Raw genomic sequence first — 10,216 nt, 5'->3', positions numbered from 1 at the left:
GCTTCAATTCGATCCAATCTCTGTCAGGATCTCAGCATTGAGCAAGCACTGGGGAACGTACACACAGGAGAAGGAAACATGTCACTGGAAATAACCACATCATCAAATCTACTACTAAATATCAAAGCATTATATGATCTCTGTAGAATATGAAGTGGAGGAGAAAGACAAAATCATAGAATCCTGGAATGGTTTGGGTTGGAAGAGAGCTTAGAGATCTCAAAATTCCAACCCCCTGCCATTCATTCCACTGGAGATGTGGAAGCATGTCACAACAAGAGCTTCAGAAACAAAAAGGCACCTATTCCTGAAAAGCAGAAAGAACAACATGAAATGTCACATTTAAGCATATGCATTGAACAAAATGCCTTCATTTACTGCTGAAGCCAGAGACTTCTCAACAGTGGTGCTTGTTGTATATTCAGATATACAAAGCTGAACAAATTTAAAGTTGAATAAAGCTACGGAGAAGCTCTCAAAGCAACCAGGAGCTGCCCTGTCTCACAGACTTTTATAAAGTTCAAGACATTGAAGTCCTAAGAACCAGAGCATGAAAAAAATGATTATTCTCATAATTGCTGGAAGGTCAGGAAGAATAGACAGAAGACATCCAGCATCAAAAAAGTAACAGTAGCAGGCAAAGAACAGGAAATATGTTTGTGAAAATGCCTGAATGATGGATCCAGAGCTTTATGACACCAGCCTTTAACAGCCAGTTAAGCTGTAGACCCTTCAAGGTGTTTTCCTCTGGCAAAAGAAAAGCTTTTACACAAAACAAAACACTTCAAAAGGTGGCACAGAATAAAATATTCTCTTTGCCCTCCCCCAAAGCAGCCAAAGTTAAAAGCTCAGCGAGCTCTTGTGTGCTCTGCACAGAGCACAAGGCTTGCAGAGAGAGCCTGGTGCAGATGGCACCCATAAAGAACAAGAGGTACTCCCACCAAACTGACAAAATAAAATTCACACCCGCAGCCGTCCTTTCCCCCCAATATCACACCATATGCTGCCTACAAGTTTTTACCCTTCCTCCGAACAGATTTCACAAATTAATAACTTAAGGAGCAGGCTAAGTGCCAATGAAATTAAATGCATCCAAATATATTAATATGCACAAATTATTGTTGATGAACTGGCACAGAGCTCGTCCAACAATCCACAACACACAAACCATGCCACATGCTGTTTATGCATATTCCTGTTTGCAGTATATACTGTATCTACCTTCTGGCCACATAAAGCCAACTCTGGAAGCAGACAGGAAAGAGCAGAATGGAAGGTCAGAGTAAATATAATCCAAAAGCAATCCACAAAAGAACAAAACTGAGATAGGGATGATTGGCCTTGTTGAAAACACCACGCTTGCTGTGCTGACACCGAGTTAATCAGGTGAAAATACAGTGGTAAATCAAGGTTTATTCAAATTCTTGGCTAGAGAGATCTATGCATATCCCATCCCTCCAAATATCCAAAGCCAGGTTGGACAAGGTTTGGCGCAATCTGGGATAGTGGAAGGTGCCCCTGCCCATGGCAGGAGATGGAACTGGATGAACTTTAAGGTCCCTTCCAACTCAACCCATTCTGTGATTCTATGATTTTTTTAAACATAAGAAAATGAAGATTCTCATGCTAAGGACACAGCTCTGCCCATAGCAAGACAACAGGCACTTGTCTATAACACTGCAGCTCCATGGGCTAATTCTCAATTCCATATCTGTAACAACAAATACCTCATCTAAATAAGGTATCTGTTCAGAGGGCAATAAAGAGATTCTGGCCAAGTGCTGCTGTTGGGTTTTCCAGATTCTGATAAAAACCCATTCAAACAGATGACAAAGTCACTGACACCAATTGCATTTTTTATTGAAGGGCTGCTGTTTTGTCTGCATACTGAAGTTTACATAATGACTTAGCGAAGAAAACACGGCACAGGAAAAAAATTAACTACCAGTAGAGAAAGAGGTAAGACAAATAATTGAGTCAGAAAACATTTTACACTTGAAATCAGCATCTATGAGGGGAAAGAAAAAGAAGGGCTTTTTTGGGTGCTTTTCATTTAACTGGACTTAAGTGGTGAAGTTTCACCTGAAGAAGTGCAGAGCACAGTTTAGGAAAATCAAATCAAAACACTGTCTGTAAACTAAAAATAATGTGTCTGGACTAGTAACAACCATAGATCTACTTCTAAAAAGTCCAGAGCAGGAAAATCAGGTTTCAGTTAGAAGTTTGGAATATGATCCAAGCCCTGGATCAACAGCCTTGTCTTCTGAGGAATTTCCCACTGTGCAAACACACACAGGATATCTTCCTTTGCCTCCAATCCCCAAGAGCCACCTAGAGTTACAAAATTAAAGTATTTTCTATGCAAGTAGGAATGGCAATTTTCCAAGACAGGATAACAGAAAAATTCAACCCCAACTGCAATTTTCTGATTTCACATACAATTTGTACACTCTGCAGGGGTTTTAGCTGATGTGGAATGAAAACATCAACAGGACAGCTTATACGCTGAGTGACATCAGCTCCTGATCTCCCTGAAAGAGGGTCTAAAATTCAAACAAATATTGAGGTAATAAGATCAGAACCCCCCTCATTCCTCATTGGAGCTGGCCAGGTGGCAACAAGGCATTATGAGGAAGTGTTCATCAGTCAGCTCTTCAGATGCTGACTGATCTTTGTCTAACAAGTTTCTACAACAAAAGTTTGCTCACTCTAAGCAGGAAAATGCTGCAGGGACTTCACTGATAACTCTGATGTTCCTAATCTTATTCAGGAGCAATTAAATCACAGATAATCAACTGCTGTGCAGATAAACCACACACAGAGACATTACTGCAGTGATGCAAATTGCTTTCTGGCACCAGCTTTGGAAAACCAGGTGACAAGTTCCCAGACAGTCAATACACAAAAAGGCAACTGCAGCATCCAATTTGGAATTTCTCCTCACAAAGCCTTTTGTAGAGGAAAGCTTCTATTTTATATTGATAAAGAGCTAAATTTAGGAAGTTTAACAAGATTTTCTGAAAGTACAGCTCTACAAACTTCAGAGAGCAAATCCCTACTTGTGTTTTAGAATTCTTAAAATATTCACATCCCTCTAATTTTTCTTAGAATTCTCTGTAGCTTTAAGAGGAGAGGGCTTTTAAAATTTATTTTTAGGATCAGTTTTATCAATTTTAGACCTAAGAAATGTATTACACAATGGCCAGACATGCTAAGCTCGTGACAAAGTAAAACAGGAACAGAAGGCTCTCCCTATTGATATGAAAGTAACATTTTTTTTTATTTTACCAATCCAACCTTTCAAGAAACAATTTTTCATCAAGAAAACCATTTTAATAATGAAGTTAATACAAAGAAAGCCAAAGAGGAAACATTCACCTGAGTAGTCTTAAAGGTGGTTTTCTTTCCTTCATCACACAGCAATCTAAAGGAATTTAAGAATCAGAGATTTCTATTCAGGATGCACTTTGTGCAGTCATAACTTCAAATATCAAAGTATTACTCCTTACAAATCAGTAATTTAATTTTAAAGCCATAGCTAAAAATGTGGTGCTGTACCAAACCATATTTTTCAATCCACTTTTCCACTTGAGCTACCTTAAGTGCCATCCAAGGAGAAAAAGCACACCTGAGTGCTGCTACATTCACAGAAAACATCCAAGTACTACTGCAGCCTTCAACACTTCCAAGTTAGAGAAGCAAAAATGCTTCTGCTGGCTTGCCTAGAGAACAGAAATATTTTCCAGGTCACTGTTCCTCTTCCCTTGCCACCTTCACACGGGAGCTCTGCAATATTTATTCCATTTATGCTGCTCTTTGGCCCATCAGGCTGCTCAGCACTGCAGCTGCCAAACCCACCTCTAATCCCAGGCAGTTTTGGTTTTGCCACCTCTCCATCCCATCACTCCTGGTGAAGAGGATTTGCTCAGTCTCCTGGAAAGGTTTGTCTCCCCTCTGCCTTTTTGCAACCCTGCAAATGGGAATCCCGGGTGGCTGCTGCTAATTACCCATGTGCATTGGGAGTCTAATTCTGCCTATTGTTAATACACCCATCTTTAGCCACAAAGTCACTTCATATGCTAATCAGAGAGCAGCTGATCCCAAGCTAATATTTCATACACTCAGGAGAATGGATCTGCTGGGGGTATTAATGACAGCACAGCAAGATGAGCTTGGAAAATAGTTCCCAAAAGATATTGTATCACTTCTGGTTCAACCCCCTAACAAATAATTTGCTTGTGAATGTGGAGCTTTGTCCCTTCCCTCTCCTGCAGAGGGAGGCCACTTTACAGACAAGAGGAGACTGAATAAATTAGATTTTTTTTCTTTTACAATGTTAGAATCTAATTTAATAGCTGTTAAGTCTTACCTAATTTTTCCATGTAAAAGTTTTTGTGTTTATGGGATGTTTGAAACATCAGTTTCAAGCCAAAAGCAAGATAAGCATTTCTATGAATATTGAATAATCCAGGACACTAATCAGTCCTGCTGCTGAGAGCAAAATAAAGTAACTTGGGAAATGTCTATGTTCCCCACAATATGCCATCCTTTCAGTCTGATCTGTGGAAAAAGCTGCGGCAACACAATGAAAAAAAAATCAACATTCAAATGTTGGAGGTAGAACAAGGTCTGAGAATGTCTTGAGCTGACACAGCTTCCACAGAGCACATTTATGGTCTGAGTGGACGTGACATTCCTCCTGAATCTCCTGAAATACAGAAGCTCCATCAAAATGTCAAGTCAGGACACCAGAACATGCAATGTCCCACACAAAATCCACACTGCAAGGATTTCTCATCATGGCTCTTTGCCTGTAAGACAAGTCAATGTTTCCACTTGGTTAACAGTGTGTTCCAAGTCACTTTGAAGGTCCTTATGTGCAATATTGGGAACAACCCTGTACATCCCAAAAGACAGGAATCAGCACAGTTTCCACAGCCTGCAGAAGTGCTCAGTGTGAGTTCTCATTTCAAGAACAATTTGCTCAATGGCAAAATAGAGATTCAAGTCAAGTTACCTGCACTATCTTCTTACTAGATGGAAAAAGTATCTAGGAGATGGAAACACAGCATTTTAAAGAGAATCAAGAAAAAATTGTGGATTTCTGTTAAGTTTTTTCCTCATTTTTTTGAGGATGTGAATAAGAAATTCCTTCTTCAATGGGTTTCAAATTGTCACTCAAGTAGAAAAATCAAAAGCTGTGAGTTTTGCACATTATTTCCTCTAGTGAACTACCAGTTCAAGTCTCCATTATAAGATATTCATCTCATGTCTGAGTATTCTTCAGTTTTAATTCATGGTGCTGATCAAAGACAAAAAATCCTGCAGCTGTACAAAAGTTCAAACAGCTCAAAAAGCAGCAGACACATCCAGCTGTTTTGAGAAGCACCATGAGATTGCTACAAATCTGGGATAAAAAAATTCCCTTCATGTACCCAGAATGTTCAGCCATGGAGTAAACATCCACCTAAATGAGTGTCATGCACATAATACAGATGTGACAGGCAACTGCAACAAACATACTGTACCACCTAAGTGTGGTTTAGATAGGAAAAACATCAAGTTTAATGTATTTTATTGTCAGGGCTCAAAATCATACGCAGATCCTTCAAATACAAGTTCTGTACATCCTTTCAAGGCCACACCTGCCCAGGTTTCAGTCCCTTGTCCCATGTATTTTAGTTGTAACACTGATACAATTGTCTTACACAAATGCTGAAACAAATGTTGGCACAACCACCATTCCAGGTCATGGCAGAGCAGCAAATTGTTCCACACCCAAGTGATATCTGTGGATCTCTGGGGTAGGATAGAAAGCCACAAACCTCCCCCTGGCCCTCCTCTTAAAAACAGCTTTGAAAAGAGGATTTTATGCATAAAAAGCAGCTGGTTATGTTTTAACAGACTCTTGTGTAAACAGAAATGCTCAACAGATGTGCAGCGCCTATCAGAGATGGTTATCAGCATCATTTTCATTTCCAGAACCAATAAAACTGGACATCATGCCTATTCTCTGAGCCATTTACCTACCTCAGAAGATAAACTAGATTCACTAATATCTGCTATGGGATTGATAAAAACCTGATTTCAAAAGAATTGAGTATTAGAAAAAGAGAGAAATGAGACTGTCCAGCTACTGCAGCATTTCAGTCTGCAAATAGGCTCTTCACTGATCTGAAACTGCAAACAGACAAGTCAAAGTGAGGGGAGGGAAGGCAAAAAGACTCTGAAGCAGATTTATATTTAGCATCAGGTTAGGTGGAGAGAAAAGGCTCAAGGACAATGGCAGGTCTTTTCTTCCTTGAGCTAAACCCCCAATGCATTTTTGTGAAAGAAAGCAAGTCTTCTGCTTTTAACTGCAGCCCAAAACTGCATTATGGCTCCCGGGTGCTTTGATTTTTTTCTTTACTTTCTAAATCTCAGCACACAGGCAGCTCCAGGGCTCAGGAGGAGAACTCTTAAAAGCAGGCCTGCAGAAGTGAGGAGATCAGTCACTGCCTTGTCCCCGTGCTCCCGGAGCTCCCCGCCCAGGCAGCGCAGATGAGATTTCACACCACCAGACATGGCCTTTTTAAACAGCCTGAAAGATTCCAAATCCTCCAAGAGCAAGCAGAGCAGTCCTTCTGATTGCAAAGAGAAACACTGAAATGTGCTTCAATTCTTCACAAAGGTCATGGTAACCTTCAAAATTTTATCAAACCTCTTCCCCCCCTCCCCAGCTCTATTATCTTTACGAATTTGTAATGTTCTTTACAAAATATACTGGAGTTTCTCAGAACACAAATCCCAATGTGAACTTGATGCAAGCAATCTTTGCTTAGTTAATTTTTCCTAGGCTGTTTAAAGTTTCCAAAGTCCAGATGTTTTTCCAAATGTCTTCCCTGTCCCACGACTGCAAAAACATAGGTTCTTTAGAATTACCATTTTATATACATTTTCAACTTACTCTGTGCTTCTCAGTCCATTTTTTTCCAAATAAATATACACAGACTTTGGATTAAATTACTTACTGCATTAGAAACATGACATTAGAAAGCTTTAGAAAGTATGTTCAGTGTGTTTTGACAAATGCAAACGTGCTGGAAGCGTGATATGTTCCATGAAACAGTACAGAGCTTTAAAACTGTGGAAAAAATTCAGTTTCCTGCTTGCAATGTCTATGGCTACACCTCCAACCTGGTACAATTAACAATCATGTACCATTAACCATTTTTTTCCAAACCTCACCATTAAAATGTTATTGTGCATTTAACAGCATAGGAAAATGCCCAATAATCTTAATTAGACCTTGTCAGGGAGCTAAGTTTAACCCCCTGCTACCCAACCTAAAAACAGCAGGGAAAGCACTGGAAGAACTGTTAATTTTTATCACCTTTACCCAAATATTGTCCAGCCAGAAGCAGATGCACACATTTCAGAGAATTCATTGCTCCAGACCACTGAACTCTTAAGCATTAAACCTTTGAGATGCATTTCAAACCTGCTATTTGACACCACTGGAGAAATAAAATTACTTTCAGAGCTCATATGAAATTGAAGAGATCTCATTTAGAGTGTAAAACATGAAGTAGGAATGTGCTGCTTCTGCTAAACCAGATTTACCAATAGACTGCTCTGGTTAAGGATGCACCAGCTACAGGATTTCCCTTCACATCCCTGCACAGGATCTCTGATGAAGGCTGAGTTGAGATAGTATCAGTGATTTCTCACTACAAGCATGTTGTCAAAAAAAGGATTGTGTTTTGTAGCTGTTACACAGCTCAATCATCAGCAGTACCTGCAGTGACAGAGCAGATATCCTTCCACAGCAAGAAAAAGGTAATGTAAAATAGACTGACTTTGTTATTCTAAAGCTTACAGAAATCCACTACAATTACCAATGGAAAAACCACACAGAATTTTGAACATACAAATCAGTGACAATTTGGCTCCAGGAGGGATTTCTGGAACTCACCTATGGTGCAGTTTGTGGTTATTTTTCTTCGCTTGGGGTTGTGTCGTAGCAATTCTAACTCTCTCTTGGTCGGCTCCCATGTTGAATACTTCTCTCCAATGCCTAAGCAGATAAAACAAAGTTTCAGGAAGTTCTTTAGTAAAAGGATGAAAAATTCTGTTCAAGTCAAAGCTTTCAATGTGCTGTCCATTAGGTTAGATTCAATTTATGCACAAGTTAAGGACACTGATTGCTTTTTACTCCTTCTCAAAAAATATGGTTTGAAAAGGTATCACCAAATTTTTGAACAAAGAAGAACTAACATAAGAAAACAAAGGTACTTCTTTACTTATAAAGAACAAATAGGCCAATAAACTTTCCATTATTGAATTATAGTCCTCCTTTCAGTTAAAAAAATAAATTCCAGTACAAGAATAAACTTGCTATTACTCAAAAATATATTTCTTTGTGCTCAGAGGAGGTTAAATGACACAACCAGCATTGATGAACTTGCCAAGTTATTTAATAATCTAAACGGATCCAACTTAATGGACAGATAATCTTTAGAGAACAGCAGAATTTAATAATTCAAGATACTGAACAGTTACTACATGTATATGCTATTACACAGAATGACTTCTCCTTATACTATTAATGAAGGATTAGACAAGTTTTAATTTTTGACATTCACTTTGTTGACATATCTAATGTTATCTAAAAATGAAATTAGTAGTAGGTTTAAACACCACCCTCCCTCCACCAACCAGTCAAAACTCTCCAAATATTAAACTACCATTTCTCATGAGCTAAAATGTGTCATTTTTCTTTTTGAAGACCAACACAGCACTTCCAGAAGATTTCTTTTGCTCAAAGGAAAGTGCAGTAGAAATGAGTCAGGTCAGTAGAATAGAGACCAGATTTTAAATCAGCACAGAGCTGTGTTCAGTGTAAACCTGATACAAGAAAACACAACAGTGAAGACTCATGTGCTGACCAGCTCAATACTGCTGCAGCTTTCTATGTAGCACAGAAATCACTGTGCAAGGTCAATTATTGTGAGTCACAAAGGCATCTTGGCATTAAAAATAAAGAATTATAAGATGGCAAGCAGTCTATTCTAAAACTGAGAATTAAAGTCAATTAAGAGTTATTTTTCACAGAATGCGTGGAGCAGAAGCAGCACTTTGCTACAGAAAATAAATTATAAATCATACATATGAAAAGGATAGTAGAAAAATATAGCTGGAGGCTTACACATTCTGCATAATATACATTAAATTTTAATAGTTCTTTGATCTTCATTTTCAGAAATAGCTATGCTTGTCAGAAACTACCCTCCCAAAAATGTTCAATTCATAGTTACTACTGACCCTCCAGGTTCTACTAACAGAAGGTCTCATTTTTAGATTCTCAAGGACTAGAGAATTCTTATTTACACAAATACACTCGTCTCTCACTTTATTTGATTCAACAACAGATTATGCAAGGAACTTAAGGAACAATACCAGAATCCCTTTCCTTTATCCAAGGTTCAGCATCAAGCTACACACCCAGGAAAACAGAAAAGGCAGGGAATGACTGAGACTGATGAGATAACACAGCTGCAATGCTTTGGACACACTGCACGTCTGCAGAGACCCTTTGGAGATGCACAGATGGACACTTCACAGGGATGGAACATTGGCTTCCAACAGCTTTGGCACTGGATGTCTCCAGCAACCCTGGTCATATTTGTAATGCTCCCTTAGGAATTTATATAAATTCATTGGTAACACCTTGTTAGTAGCAGCAATTGCATTGTGCAGCTGTAAATTGCTGTGCTTCGGTTCACTACAGTTAAAACATGGCCAAACACAGCCAGTCAGTGTGATGAACCCTGATAATAATTTAAAAATACCCCCTTGGATATGTTTAAATCCTGGTTTAAGTCAAATACAACAAAATTCATACCTGGAAACACATGTGCACTTTAGGCATGCAATAGCTCCATGTATATCAGCAGCACTATTCATATATATTTATATATATATCTATATATAATTATATCATTTAAATACTGTAGAGGATGGGACTAAAGCATGTCACAAGAGCAACTCTTAATTAAGCTTAAACATGACAGACTGGATTACTTTTAAGGATTCTGGGTGAATGAAATATTTGTTCAATTTAAAAGAAATGAAAGGAAACAAAACACCATGTGCAATTAATGCCACAAACAGCAAAACAGACAGAAAACATTCTTGCAGAAGCCTTTCATTAGAAGGAGCACAAGTTAAGTCAGAC

General features: G+C 38.6%; 1 protein-coding gene across 2 annotated transcripts in view; it reads right to left on the bottom strand.

Moving 5' to 3' along the window:
• LOC102040904 (ubiquitin carboxyl-terminal hydrolase 22-A) overlaps nt 1-10,216 on the bottom strand; it is a 57,402-nt gene that overhangs the window by 35,098 nt on the left and 12,088 nt on the right. For both annotated transcript variants that reach the window (XM_031061079.1, XM_031061080.1), the window contains one exon: nt 7,955-8,056. In XM_031061079.1, the coding sequence (XP_030916939.1) occupies nt 7,955-8,056 (102 nt within the window). The remainder of the gene's footprint in view (nt 1-7,954; nt 8,057-10,216) is intronic.

The sequence above is a fragment of the Geospiza fortis genome, unplaced genomic scaffold, assembly GCF_000277835.1.
Source record: "Geospiza fortis unplaced genomic scaffold, GeoFor_1.0 scaffold213, whole genome shotgun sequence".
Classification (NCBI taxonomy): domain Eukaryota; kingdom Metazoa; phylum Chordata; class Aves; order Passeriformes; family Thraupidae; genus Geospiza; species Geospiza fortis.
This window is presented reverse-complemented; position numbering and strand designations above follow the sequence as displayed.